A 15,802-nucleotide genomic window follows, 5' to 3' on the forward strand; every position below is an offset into this window, starting at 1 on the left:
AAAGACACAGGGACAAAAGATGCGTCCCGTTCCTTTCATTAGCTCGTGTTCCCTCTCTGCTGTCCCTGTCCTAATATCAATTAAAAAACAGGCATAAAGGCCGTGATTAGGTGTTTGTTTTTGTGGCGGGGGGATGGGTGTGGCAGGACGAGATGGGTGCTGCGCTCCATTTGCACAAGGACAAAGCGGAGCTTGTGCATGTAGGGGGTCGGTCGTTGCACAAGAGACCCCCCCTGGGTCTGTTCTGGGATGGACTGTTAGTCATGTTCAGCCAAGTTGGTGGCACATGGGAGGACAGAATTGACGCACTGTCTGGCTGGCAGGAGCCTAAGCTCAGTTCAGCAATGGTGGGAACACGCCACTAAAGTGCATTCTGCAATCTGCCACAATTTCGTAATTTGGTTTTTGTAGGAGAGAAACATGTCAGCACAAGTGGATGGCAGACAAAACGTGACAATAAAGCTTGAAATTACCCTCGATGAGGCTCACGCTCATATCACACTGACCGCCGCGCAAAAAAGGCAGGTTGTGTCATGCATGCACTCGTCCCGTGCTCCATTTTTAGCAGCACGACACACGGCAACAAACCGCTCAGTCGTGAAGAGGAGAATCAACACGGGAGACCAAATATAATGACTGTTTGTTCGCCATGCGTGCACGTGCGCATATCTTGTGTGTGTGCTTCTAAAAATAGACTCAGGGATAAGCCGGGCCCTCTTTATTGCAGAGAAAACTTTTAACCCTTTCACCCCTGGATTTGAGCGGTGTGATGTGTGATGGCGTGCATTTGAATAAGAGGATAAAAAGGGGTCACTGTATGGGTCCAGAATGGAGAGTAGAATGAGAGAAATGTAAATTTAATGCATGAACTATCATACACTTCGGCCTTATATCCATATCTCTGCAGAGAAGCTTTTACTTTGACTTATTTTAAACTTCTGAGAAGACGACTGATTAGGAAACTTCCTTTTCACGGTTCTTCTCAACAGTTTTATATCTGAAATATGCCAAGGGAAACCACAGCCATACTGTGGCAGCTCTACTGGACCAGTTAGGAATTATGTGTCTTGCTCAAGGGCACCTGAGTTTCCTCACTTTCATTCACTTTTTCCATTTACCAGACAGTACGAGCCAGTGATCTTCTAGTCCCAAGTCTGTTCCTTAAATCTCTATGCCACTGCTGCCCCATTAATAGTATCTGGCAGGTGTAATAAAAAGCAAATCCATAATATAGACTTATAGGCATCCAGAGATCTGTGAGCGCACTGTACTGCAGTGTTTATCAAATACAGGGCTGAGACCCAAAGATGGGCCGTCAAATTACTTTGGAGAGATTATCACCCAAAGCTGCTTGTTGTCAAAAATAACAATCCAAAATCACAAAGCAAAAAAAAAACATGCACTTGAAAGTCAAAATGAATGGTAATGCAAAACCTTCTTTCTGTCCCAGCCGTGTACGACAAGGCTGTCTGCAGCAGGGTGATGGTGCAGGAGTTTTATTAGAGCCTACCCTAATAAAGCTACAAGATTAGTTTTTGGCCATGACAACAATAACCTTCAAAGTATGAGACCCCGAGAGAGAAAGAGAGAGGGCCAGCAAATCCAAGAGGTCACAATCATCAAGGTGTGAGCATTTAAAGGGGACTTATTAGGCCTATGCTTTTCCTTACTTTCTGTCATGATGTTACAGTGTTGGATGTTCATATTAAACGTGGCCAAAATTTTAAACAATGAAGTCAACATATGTAATCCGTGACGTAATCCCTGCGAGCAAAAACCCCAGGCCTCAGATCGTTCTAAATACTATGTTTCCAACATTTCTTTCTACTTTAGAGACAAGCTGACGTCAACTTGTGACGGATTTCTTTGTATTGTCATCTGCTCCAGGCATGCTACTGCACGTGTTTACACTGCGTAGCCTACACGGCTACATGTAGCTACATGCGAATGTCATGGAAACATGTAATTTTGGTCGCTGGTGTGATTTTTTTCCCCACAATTTCACATAACATTCGTGCTGGAACATGTCCAGTTGTGTTAAGAAGCTTTAATCTGTAATGTTAAACAGAAAAAAGTGCCCCTATACACAGTCATTAAGCAGCTGCAAGTACACTGCTACATGTAGCTACATGCAAACATCAAAGACATGTAATCTTGGTTGCTGATGTAGTTAATTTCTCCCTGATTCTGGATCATATTCATGCTAAAACATGTGCGGTTGTGTTAAGGAGCTTTTAACTGTGATTTTTGACAGAAGAAAGGGCCCCTTTACACAGTCATTCAGTGGCTACAAGTACACTGCTACATGTAGCTACATGCTAACATCAGGGAAACGTGATCTTGGTTGTTGATGATGTTAATTTTCACCAGATTTTGGATCACATCTCTGCTGGAACATATCCGGTTGTATTAAAAAGCTTTTATCTGTGATTTTTAACAGAAGAAAGTGCCGCTATACACTGTCATTCAACAGCTGCAAGTACACTGCTACATGTAGCTACATGCTAACATCAGGGAAACATGTAATCTTTGCTGCTGATGTTGTTAATTTTCCCCAGATTTCAGCTCATATTTCTGCAGGAACATGTCTGGTTGTGAACATTTTGGTTTAAAGCTTTTATTTGTAAGTTTTCAAGGTAGAAAGTGCCATTATACTCTAGTTAAGTCATGCAATGATGGTGCAAGGATGCTAAGATGCGAAAGACCCGGAAATGCTGACCAATCAGGGCAGGCTGGGCTTTTCGGGAGGGGGCTTAAAGAGACAGGTGCTAAAACAGAACATTTCAGACAGAGGGCGAATAGCATGTACAACACAGTCAACATACAACAGTATGAGGAAAATAAAATGTTTATTGACCATTAAAGCATGTAAACATGTTCTAGTAGAATTCCAAAATACAAGTATGAACCTAAAAATGAGCATAATAGGTCCCCTGTAACATCTACAACACCCCTGGGGCCTATTTCTTAAAGGTGGCATGAGTACATATGCTTACATGCTTGTACTGTACAGCATGTTACAGCATTCTGTGTCCCTTGTGTCGATTTCCCAGCACCAGCAAGGGAACAACCCTATACCATGGTGTATACATGTGTGTCACTGCCATGTGTGTAGTACTGTTTATGTCAGCAACAGTCCCTCGCCACTCCTGCCAAAACTCCTCACTGACCGAAGAGTAAAAGAGCGCTCACAGTTACACACACAAACACAATGTGCAGCAGACCTTGTTTGAAATTGGGATTCTGAAAATTAACAGATTATCATGGTTAGAGGAATAGTTCAACATTTTTTTCGCTTTCTCACCTAGTTAGAGGAGCTATATTCTGTAATGTGTCAACTACATCTACAACAACTCTACAACAGATCATTTACAGCTATCTGTTGCACAGTTGGCAAACCGGCCTCAAAACATGTTTTTTTAACAGCTCCACAATTTCTACTTTATTACTTCACAGTGGCACGAGTTGAGTTTGTGTTTTCATATCAGTGTCTCATCACATTACCGTCAACTGCTTGGTGCCCTCTGGAAGAAATTAAGTTGCTACCAGAAAATAAACACGTAGCCATACAAGCTTTACTCTCACTTCATACAGTAGATTTAGTGCATCTGTTGACTGGGATGGCAGTTTGTGTAAAAAATATGTTCAAGTAAAGAAACTGCTTGCATTTGAGAAATCGTAATGGAAGCTGGCGGGTGTACAAACATAGTATTCTCTTTAACCGGTGTCCATAAAATAAATCTACCAGCGCCCGTAGCCTAGAGAGGCTAATCTTGGGTACCAGCCCAAACAATGCAATCTTCTGACCTTACTCATTAGTGTTTATTTTACTTTATCTTCCTGACTGTTTTTGTTGTGTTTCAAGGCTGTATAGACGTCAAAACAGTTGCGCTTGTAACCTAGATACCACTGAGCCTTCGAGGAAAGGAGCACTGTGTCAAGTTCACCGGTTCAGAACCATAAAAGGCGCTCACGCCCACGCAGACCCTGCAAAATAAAGCAGTAAAAAATCTAATCTGAACAGTTTGCATCCTGCTGCAGACGTGCTTTTCATAGTGTTCGTGGAAATGTGTTCATTTTAAATTTTGTTGCATACAACAATGTTAAGTTCAAACCTCTCATTCACAAATAATCACTTACAGTACCTGGCACTTACTTACCAACCACTTACTGGCCTCAGTGTGTGTGTGTGTGTGTGTGTGTGTGTGTGTGTGTATGACTCATATGCAGACCCAATTCTTGCTCCAGTGGTAAACACTGCAGACTTTCCTGGAAAGCCGGTGCTCTTCTGACTAAGACAAAAACAAATCGTTGCCAGCTAGTGGCATCACCTTCCCTCTTTAATAAGACACTGTAACACCTGAGGAGGCTGCCTGCTCTTTTTAAAACTTATGTCTTCATTTCCACTTACAGTTCATCCTGCCTGCATCAATTTCACTACGAGGCATCTGAGGTGAAGCAGCTTGGCTTCTAATGGTGGTAAACGACCGAGATGAGTGATGACTAAGGATCAATCCTTCCAAGAAAAACGGGGGATAACAACACTGAATATAAAATGATTTAAATACCACAAACTTGGGTTAACCCTTTTCTTTCCCTGTAAATATGAGCAACAAAAGATGGCCTTGCAATTGTAAAATAATGTTATAGGTAACTGTATCGGCCACCATCTCTAATATTAACTGTTACGTTATATACATTGATCTTTTTCTCCAGAATGTGGTTTGTGTGGTCTCCCCCTTTATCTGGACAGAAACCCAGCTTGTCCCCAGGAACTGATAAGGGGCGCCTGGCAAGCGACCACAACCGCAGAGGCCCCAGAGAATCATGGGAAACACTTGATGACAAACCCTGGCTGTGTCCGAAATTCCATACTAACACACTATATAGTAGGTGAGGTATATTTAGTTTGTAGGTTAGCCTCCTACTAGAACCTGATCAGACTCACTTAAGGTGGAGTTTTAAGGTGGACCAGCTGTTCTCAATGTATAGTCTCAGCCACTCTTGAACAGATAAGGGCGAAATGTCTGGCTGCCATGTTTCTCCTGAGTTATTAGGACTGTAACTGTTGTTTAGTGTTCAATTATTGTAGTTGGGTTTGGATTTATATATAACGTGAATAGTTTAAATTTGCCTTTGCAATAAAAAATGTTCTTTAATGTCATTATTATCTGCTGTTTTGTGCTTTATGTTTTTCAAAGTATTGGTTCAGGCGCCGTTTAGGCACCAGTACTATTTTCGATGTAGCATTTTAGCACCAGTATCGGAAAAAACCCAACCGATACCCAACCCTAGTAGTGACGACAACGTTCATAGCAGCGGACAGCAACCGAGGCAGCGCTGTAATGTCAGTAAGTGATAAATACCTCTGTAGAGATGAGTAACTTTGGTCATGACACTACTGCTCGGTGTGCAATTAGGGGAACACTGTAGGAAGTATTGTGGTAGGTCTATCATTACAGATGGATGACACAGTACATAATTATTGAGCTTTGTTTTGGGTACTTGTGGTGTGGCTACAGGGATGTAATTTGGCCACTTGATCACTTTGACGTTGACTGAAATATCCAACCATTTGGATAGTCACATAATGATAAAAAACAGTGACATCAGGATGTTGAACGATAATACACATATTGGGTATCTAGTGCAAGGTATGCAATTTTGGACGCAGTGAGAGTTCAGACATGTCTGGGTAAAGGATAATGTCGGCAAAGTTGCCCTTTACACAAACCAAAGACAATCAATAATAGACAAAACATGCTTTCAATTATTTTGCTCTAAGTTTGTCATTTTATGATTCTGTTCAAAACAAAAGTTCAACAGGGTGTTAACCACAGAAACATTAACAGATGTGCTATTGATCAAATCACAATGTTCGTTTAAATAACTTTCTGAAAGAAACCCCCCACGTCACGTACATAAAATCAAACTCTGCTGTGCAAACGCTGCCTACAAGTTTGTCGATTTTACCTATCTCCACAGTTCACCTGCCAGTTTTCTACACGTTATGGGGATTTGGTCAACTCAGCCTCTAACTTGCTATGATTGGAGCTCTCAAAATGAGTCAGAGTGTTTGAAAAATTGTAATTGTTTTCTGCAATTGTTTGCTGAGTGGACTGAGCCTAATATTTTGGCAAGCAGGTGGCACTAGTTAATTATCATGCTTCTGTTTTGCTTCTGTTTGTGTGTGCTGCAGCAAGCTTGAGTTCCTATTGAATATCCTCCATATTAAGCCTAACTGCTATCGACAAGTGCATCCCGAGCGTGACATTTACAGAAACCCCCCCGCTCAACCAAACATGTTAGCTCATTGCTAAGCACAAGTGTAGAACAAATGTTGCCGGCTAATGTGCTAAAGCTCTCGGCACACAGAGTAATCACTCCTGTGCAAACACTCCAGCCTGTTTGCTGATATGCCCGCAAAAAGACTGATGTGACAGGCCCTACCAGCCTGACCCCCTTTTGTTCTGGGAAACATAAACCCGACAAAGCGTTTTACATTTCACTTTTCTAGGAAGAGATTTATGGTAAATGATATTTAATCTAAAAATCCCACTGCTGCTGTAATAAAGAAAATGAGTAAGTCCTGGATCAAAAACGTGCATGCTAGTAAGCTCATTTACAGATTACAAAAGTGGCACACAAGCAGGCAGGCACGCACGCTCACAAGCACCCGGAGCTGCTGCATGAACTGTGAACATGCGGACACACACACACATACACACACACACACACACACACACAATCAAGGCTTTACTCAGAGGGCTGGTACATGACTGGAAATAAGTGCAAAGCAAGCTCAGAAAAAAAGTTGGCAGCTTTTGATCGCACTGCAAATACAAGAGCACAACAAAGCCGTGGATCTGAAAGTCTCATTGTTCACCCCGAGAACAAAGCCAGTGTTGTTTAATTACACTCAATATCAAACACATTCAATTTAACAGTGGCAGTGGCAGACAACCCTGACGCAACCTGAAGCTACATGATCAATTTCCTCACGTGTACTTCTCAAAAGAACAATTACAACAGAGGAGTCCAATTGATGCATCTCTTTAAACAGAACTGATTCCTTTCCCTGCATATTCTCACTTCTGTAAATATCACTGCCATAAACATTTCAGTGGGAAAAAAAAGAAGCCCCGGAAAGCGCCACAAGGCCATAGTGTTGCACATTTTTCACATTTCATATCTTTAAATGTCTCTCCACTGCCTGTTTCTGTCTCTCTCTGTGCACCAACATCCAACAAGTGTGTCTCTAAGCTGTCATTCAAACAAGAGAAGCAACACCTCAAATTGACGCCCACACTTGGCAGCACTCTGTGGACCGAGATCGTCTCCTCTGAAGGCTTTTCAGAGGCAAACAAGACAGTGAGAAACAGCGGCTGCTGCTATGAATCGTCTCCCCTGGACTCACATAAGATCACAGCTATTTTTGTTTTGGTGAGAGGTGAGTTAACACGGGTGACAGGCAGATTCTGGGTAGCCCAGTTTGGCCCTCTAGTGGGAAGCAAACGGAGGAGATGAGAGGTAGAGGAGGGCAGTGTGGGAAATTAAAAACGGCTAAATCTTATTATATTTTGACAGGAGCTCGTTAGTTTATCTGCTCTATCAGCTGCTGCAGCCCCTGGCCAGAAAAGAGTGAAGTTTCCTGCCTTGGCTGTGTTCAGATCTGGGCATTGATTCAATATTACTGTTTGTCTTCTTCCAGCAGAATCATACTGTGATAAAATAATGATGCAGGTATGATTTTGGAAAAATGTAGAAAATAAAAGCAATTATTGATCTATAAAAAGACTGCACAAGTCTGTATGAATAGTTTAATTTAATTCTTAAAGGTGGCTTTTTTCTGCCAATTTTACCTATTAAGTTCAGTTTACTTATTAAAGCAAGGGGGAACTATTGTAAGATGCTATTGAGTTTCATTATGGGAAATGTGGGAGCCATACCTATATTAGGGACAAATGGTGTGTTCCATTTGAACTGGGAAGTTGAAATTCTCAGTTGGAAATTTCAACTGGAACAAAACCTTAAGTCATTTCATACTAGTAAAGTGGGAAGAACCTCACCAACCCCCGACTTCAAAAGACTGATTTATAGTTGTACATAGGCTCTACACTGAGTCTACACCGTAGCCTACACACATGGCCGATGCAGTTGTGAGCTTTTATACTTTAGCAGTGGTATATCTGTAGCGCTCTGAAATTACATCGCCAAAAACGCTAGTAGGCCAGTAGTTTCTGTGATTGCTGTAACGTTTGATTGATTCAACTAAAACCCCTAAAACACACTTAAAACATGGCCTGATAGCGACAACATTACACAAACAAAACAATTGTCTTTTGTTGGACATGTTTTCCCCATAAATACTGCATGCTAACAATATTAGCATAAGTCTATGACATTTTACAATGCATAAATTAGCTGGGCAGCTAGCAGAGTTTTCATCTACTCATATGAGGCCAGGGTTAAAAGCAACATTTAACAAAGGTAACGTTACAAAACTCCTCTCCTTTCCAACTCACAAGTTTCATCGTCAAAACTTGACATGTTTTCTCCACATATACAACATGCTAACGTTATTAGCATAAGCCTATGACACTCCCTATTGCATAAATTAGCCTAGTGGCTAGTGGACTTTCCTCTACTCATATGAAGCCAGATTAAATCACACATAAGACTTAAAATTATATATATATATATATATATATATTTTTTAGGGGGGGGGGTATTTTCTTCACAATTTATTGTTTCTTATCTGTGAAATTAAAGTAAATAAAAAACTGTACTACTGAAGGAAATGGTACACAAAAACAGGAGGTCTGCGTCGCAGCGAGATGTTACATTTCTGGGGAGTTGCACGTCAGCATCAGGCTACGATGTTGGGTATGCATCTACAAACACTGAGAAGCTTGTGATAATAACCTGTTCATTAGCACTTCTGTCTTATTTGTGTCTCATTAAATCAGTCATACACATACAAGTACTGTCCAACCTCTGTCTGTGGACATGTTGCTACAATGCTTACATGCCCAAAATACCCCTTCATGAAAGTAAAATACTAGTAGGAATACCACTTTAAGACATTTGATTTGATGTAAACCATTAACTTTTTCAGGACATGCTCAGAAACAGATGAGTGAATATTATCTGAGTATGTCATCCGACTTGAATGTATTAATTTCAAGGTGATGAACACACCTCTGACCATTTAACATGTCACTTTGCATGTGTCAGTCATTTCTAAGGCTTAGCAGGGTATTAATTTTGTCAGCCCTGTTTGCAGCGGAGATGAGAGAACATGTAAAGGAATTAGAACGGGCTGTCGAATAGTAGGTGTTGAGCCACACTAATCCGAGGTTGATCTAACAATATAATGCGATTGGCTCTACTCGGGGATGGGGAGAGTGAGTTGATACTACAGCGAGATGTCCATGGACAAAGTGTCGTCTCTATGCAACTTAAAGAGCAAACACATGTGCAGCAGAGTACTAAACATCCGCTCTGCCGTCTGCGGTGTGTTCAGATGTGTCAGTGATGGAGATGTTGCAGGGCTGAGGGCGCCGGCTGAGGCTGCAGCTCGTTCATATCCCTCGGAGCCCGGTGGTTACCTCAGCTGTGGTATTTATAGTGCACACATTCCCAAGTGTAAAAAGTAAACACGGTCGACACTGTCAGGTACCACACCGACCAGGGCAGGGAGCTAACCTTTTCATCTGCCAGCTGCTTACCGAATAATTTATCAGCTCACTAAAACCCGAGCTTCTAAACTGAGCTTGATTGGGTGTCAGAGAGGAAAGTAGGCTCTCCTAATGAGCCCCTGCTCTGGACTTTCCTCTCACCCTCTGGAGCTCATTCATATTGAATCAAGCCAATTAACAGTCATAAGACCAGATCAAAATGTTTTATTGCATTTTAGCGAGGCGCATTCTGTCTTTACTCAAAATCAAAACGTGCACATATATATCAATATGGCAGATGCAGCTGCAGAGAGATTTCCCTTAATGTGACTGTGTGGAGGGGCTATATCCTCATTACTCCACACAACAGTCAGTGAACAGGCAGAGAAGATGTCTACTGTCTGCCTTTCTGTCAATTTTCTAAGCTAAATGTTGCATAATTATTTCATCAGTTTCATACACTGGTATTTGCACACTTTTTGTGTCAAGATATTACAAGCGTTTAAAGTTTCCTGAGACTTTAAACTGTCCTGGAATGCAAAAAAACTTTACTAAATGTCAGTCTAATAAAACTCTGATTTAAGGGGCATTAGCAGATCCTTAAATCAGGGTGACCGACTCCACCTTTCCAACTGATTCATTAGGCTTTTCGATGCAGAATTAATTTCCAAAAAATCCTTGCTGAATGAGTTGGAAAGAAGACCAAAAAACTTCTTAACATTCTTTTTTCGGGCTTTTTGCCTTTAATTGATAGGACATTCAAGCGTGAAGGGGGGAGAGAGCGGGGGGAAATGACATGCAGCAAAGAGCTGCAAGCCGAAGTCAAACTGAGATACTGTATGTGTTATTAGCACAAGACAAGAGAGTACAGCTTTTTAATTTCCACCTACAAAAACAGATTCATGCTGACAGACAAAGAAACAAGAAGTATAACAGTAACGACATCGATCATACCTTGGTGGCTGTGTGATGTCATCGCTGACAGGTAGGTCAGGTGGGTGTCCACTCTGTATGGCAGGTGAGCACCTGGCTCGGTGTGTGTATCGTAGAACAGATGTGTGTTTGTGCAAATGTGATTTACAGGTTGGCGTTTGGGAGGCTGTTATCCTGCCAAAACTGTGGAGTATCCAGGGAGTGTGTTTGAATGTGTGTGAGCTCAGGCCGATCCAAAACTCGGTTGGTCAAGAATCCTTCAAGGCTGGAAACGGGAAGCAAACTTCCAGCAACGGCAGCCAATCCCCATGAGGCTTTTGATTTGGCGACTCACTGTGTAGCACCGGTACCAACCTATCAGAGAGGAGAAAAAGGACCATGAGGTACACAGATTTTGAATTTGCAAAAAGAGAGCACTGATATCAGTGCGAGTTGAGGGAATCAGCATCAGGTGAGAAAAAGTCTTACACACACACACAAAGCTCATTTTCAGTCGTTTATAGTATTGATCTTTCAGTGACACTAATTTGGAGATGACAACTGTTGACTAAAGTCTTGGATTCCACTTACAGCAAAGAGCTGATATGGCCTAATTGTCTATAACTGATAAAATAACTCTATAAAATAAAGTTTTATGTCCGTCAAAGCAATTATATTATCAAGGCCTGTAACTAAGGATTATTAGGAGGACAGAAATGCTGAATAAGCAACCACAGACTTTAAAAAATTGTCTTTGACATTGGCAGGAGTAGATACGCAAAAGTATCACTTAAAATTTATCGCCACCTTTGAGACATTTATTTCCTGTTTTTTTAATCGGGCCAATTATGGAATCCCGCTCCTTGAAATACACCCCTGGTCATTTTTAAAGTAAAATACGGTTGCCGTTCGGATCCAAGACCACCATCAAAAACTCAATACGACCTCAAGTTCGACCTCGTGCTTACACTGCAAGAACCTGTAAACCAATCGGGCAATAAATTGCTTGTCCCGGACATAGTTTCTTTTTGACTGGGGCGCTCCAAGATCAAGAAAAAATATGGAAAAAGAATGATGTATTACTTTGACAGTAGAAACGGGTGGAACAGTCCTGTTAGTCTCATGAACATGTGAATTTTAGCAGAAACGTTTGATTCTTTTATTTGCTTTGGGGGTAACTTATGTTTTTCTGGAAGTGATCGGTCCTTTTGCCTTTTCTGGAAATGACTGATTGTTCTTTTCTTTGTTTTCGGAGAGTAGCCTGAATTCCTCGAGCCTGGAGCAGGAGTGTCAGATGTAATCACGGCTTGAGCCCAAAGCATCAAGTCGACTTTACCACCACGAATAGAAGGGGTAAACTGCCCGAGGGCGAGGTGGGTGGGGGCGGCAGCGGCGTGGGGTTAGTGTGCATGTTCACGCCCTTGTGTGTGTGTTGGCAGAGGTCTCAGAGGTCCTCTAAAGCAGGATGGATGCATGTGTGTGTGTGTGTGTGTGCATTTAAGGGGGGTGGGCCTCAAGACAAGAGGGCCAGACAGTGCAGCCGCAGGACAAATTGCCCCCCCAAAAAAGTCGGTCACTGCACAGTGCTTTGTGATGGAAAAGCAAAGGCGAGGAGGGGCAGAGGGGGAGGCGAACGTGTGTGTCATGGGGAGTAGCTGACACTCCAGGGGGGCTTCATGCAACACCATTCTCCTGGGGCATCTCATCTGTCTCGGGAGGGGTATTCATGTGTGTGTGTGTGTATGTGTCCTGGGCCATTGTCCCTAAAAAGAGCTTGCTTGATGCAGGGTGACAGATCTGGGGAGACAAGCCCTGAAGCCCAAAGTGGGAAAATAATAAAAACACAGACCTGGAAAATGGGTTAAAACCACAGTTATGGTAGAAAATTAGCTGCATTTCTCAGAAAAACAGCATGTAATGCATTAATTATCACACAAGCTGCCTGTCACAAAGAAGGTGGGTACACTCACTTGGCCTAACCCTGCACTCCAGCCCAAACTCAAACTCCCTCACACACGTAACGACAAAAATTAATCATCTCTGACTAATATGTCCTGCTACAAACCATTTAGTCTGCTTAACGACACTTTAAACCAGCCGTAATATTCTGCTTTGATGTTGCTTTAACAGCTCCAACAACCCGTACGCCCCCATTCACAAAAAAAAAGATTGACGCATGCAGAGAATTACCACCGCCCATCCCGAACCATTCACACACACTCAAACACACACTTACGCAGGCCTGTACCTTCATTTTACGCATTTTTCTCGCCAATAACACGAGTATAAGGCGATAGAGGCGTGTTGGCACTACGTATATTGCATTAAAGCCTAAGGCTCGGCCGTGCACTAAAAATAGCTCAGCAACAATCGGCATAATAAACATCGCCTGTCCATTCCCCCCCCTTCACTGCCTTCACACTTCCCGCCCGCTACAGTCTCACAAACCGTATGGAAATGTTTCACTAAATGCTTTTTTAAGACGTGAAATGGCTCCTACCACAAGTAGATACGACTCATGCTCGAGGGAGGCGGTGAAAAAATAACCGGGAAGCCGCCGCCGAAGCGGAGCAGAGTGGAAACTTCAGCCGGACATTGTTTTGATGAATCCTGTCTATGCATCGCATCCCTGCCTGAATATCAACATCAAAGCGGCGCAGCTCGGCTACACACTCATCCCGAGAGCACACAAACGTACCAGCAGCTCACCTATACGGGCCAGGAGGAAGCCAGTCGTCCCAACATGTGTCCCGCACGGCTTTTATTTCTCTCCCATGTTACACTCCGGGGTTTTTCTCCGCGCAAGGGGGGAGACGAGAAAATTCATCTCCTGACAGATTCCGCCATACTGGATTTTTGTAACAGCCCCAGCGTCACATGGAGCGCCCCTGCATTTACCAGGGGCGGGCTTAGCCTGATGAAAATGTGATTATCTACTAGTATACAGCCTGATATGCGCTGGTTAGGGCCATTAATAAGGAAAAATTCTCTGGGCGTGTCCTATAGTGTATGAAATATCACTGCAACATGTAGTTATGATTCAGTCAATACTTTGTTTTTAATAACTTTATCCTGATGCTTCAGCTGCTCTATAACACACATATTAGTCTGTATGTGGTGCACAATAATAACATATCCCTGCATTGTGGCATTTTTATAGACTATTACATCATTATTATAATCCAGAATATTGTTATAGCCTCTTATAGTGTTTAAGTGCCACACTATAGTGACTTTATGAGACCTTTAGCCTTATTTATTGTATTTTATCTCTAAAACAAAGTTTCTAAACACTCCTATTGGAATTTATTTGGTACCAATGATGAGTATGATGAGTGTTTTTATCCATAAAACATGCCTATAATATATTTACACAAATAATTGGTGTCTTTGTCACTCCGAGATTATTTTACAGTGACCAAATAATATATATGCTTTGTCATAATCATAATAGGCCGTCACTTACAGTTGAGATCGGTTTCTAATTACCTAATCCTAGTTTATGATAGGTATATCTAATATGGTGTCACTATTACATTGCTTGAATGTCCCTGTAGTCATCCAATAGATTTATAGTTGGTCTGATTTTTTAGCAATTTTATTTTTATTTTATTTAAATACGTATATATGTTTGCATCTCTTATGCCATGACTTTACATACGTTTGTATTTCCTATGACATGACTTTACATGTATGTTTGTATCTCCTATGTCATGACTTTACATGTATGTTTGCATCTTCTGTGTCATGACTTTGCATATGTTTGTGTCTCCTATGAAATGACTTTGCATATATGTTTGTATCTCCTGTCATGACTTTACATATATATTTGTATCTCTTATGTCATGACTTTACATACATGTTTGTGTCTCCTGTGTCATGACTTTACATATATGTTTATCTCCTATGTTATGACCTTACATATGTTTGTATCTCCTATGTCATGACTTTACATATATGTTTGTATCCCCCATGGCATGACTTTACATATATGTTTGTATCTCCTTTGTCATGACTTTACATATATGTTTGTGTCTGCTATGTCATGACTTTACACATATTTTTGTGTGTCCTGTGTCATGACTTTACATTTATGTTTGTGTCTGCTATGTCATGACTTTACATATATGTTTGTATCTCCTATGTCATGACTTTACGTATATGTTTGTGTCTCCTATGTCATGCCTTTATATTTATGTTTGTGTCTCCTATGTCATGACTTTACATATATGTTTGTATCTCCTATGTCATGACTTTACATATATGTTTATCTCCTATGTTATGACCTTACATATGTTTGTATCTCCTATGTTATGACCTTACATATGTTTGTATCTCCTATGTCATGACTTTATATGTTTGTATCTCCTATGTCATGACTTTACATATATGTTTGTGTCTGCTATGTCATGACTTTACATATATGTTTGTATCTGCTATGTCATGACTTTACATATATGTTTGTGTCTCCTGTGTCATGACTTTACATATATGTTTGTGTGTGCTATGTCATGACTTTACATATATGTTTGTATCTCCTATGTCATAATACATTTTAATTTGTATAGAGCTTTTCAATGACCCAAAGACGCTTACATAGTAACACAAAAGGGGTAGTGACAGACGGGGGAACAAGCAGAAGACAACATAGTGAACAAAAGAAATGATGGGATGTCATGACTTTACATATATGTTTGTGTCTGCTATGTCATGACTTTACATATATGTTTGTGTCTCCTGTGTCATGACTTTACATTTATGTTTGTGTCTGCTATGTCATGACTTTACATATATGTTTGTGTCTCCTATGTCATGACTTTACATTTATGTTTGTGTCTCCTATGTCATGACTTTACATATATGTTTGTGTCTGCTATGTCATGACTTTACATATATGTTTGTATCTCATATGTCATGACTTTACATTTATGTTTGTGTCTCCTATGTCATGACTTTACATATATGTTTGTATCTCCCATGTCATGACTTTACATTTATGTTTGTGTCTCCTATGTCATGACTTTACATATATGTTTGTATCTCCCATGTCATGACTTTACATATATATTTGTATCTCATATGTTATGTCTATACATAACGTATGTTTGTATCTGCTATGATATAACTTTACATATTTCCTATGTTATAACTATACATATATGTCTGTATCTCCTATGTTATGTCTATACATATATTGTCTTTTTATCTGC

General features: G+C 41.0%; 1 protein-coding gene across 1 annotated transcript in view; it reads right to left on the bottom strand.

The window, feature by feature from the left end:
- The window catches only part of LOC117255406 (histone deacetylase 4-like), a 66,106-nt gene extending 55,186 nt beyond the window's left edge, over nucleotides 1–10,920 (bottom strand). Inside the window, exon 1 of the mRNA XM_033624286.2 lies at nucleotides 10,635–10,920. Coding sequence (XP_033480177.1) covers nucleotides 10,635–10,656 — 22 coding nt within the window. The 5' untranslated portion in view covers nucleotides 10,657–10,920. The remainder of the gene's footprint in view (nucleotides 1–10,634) is intronic.
- Between the last annotated feature and the right edge of the window lie 4,882 nt (nucleotides 10,921–15,802).

The sequence above is a fragment of the Epinephelus lanceolatus genome, chromosome 24 (assembly GCF_041903045.1).
Source record: "Epinephelus lanceolatus isolate andai-2023 chromosome 24, ASM4190304v1, whole genome shotgun sequence".
NCBI lineage: Eukaryota > Metazoa > Chordata > Actinopteri > Perciformes > Serranidae > Epinephelus > Epinephelus lanceolatus.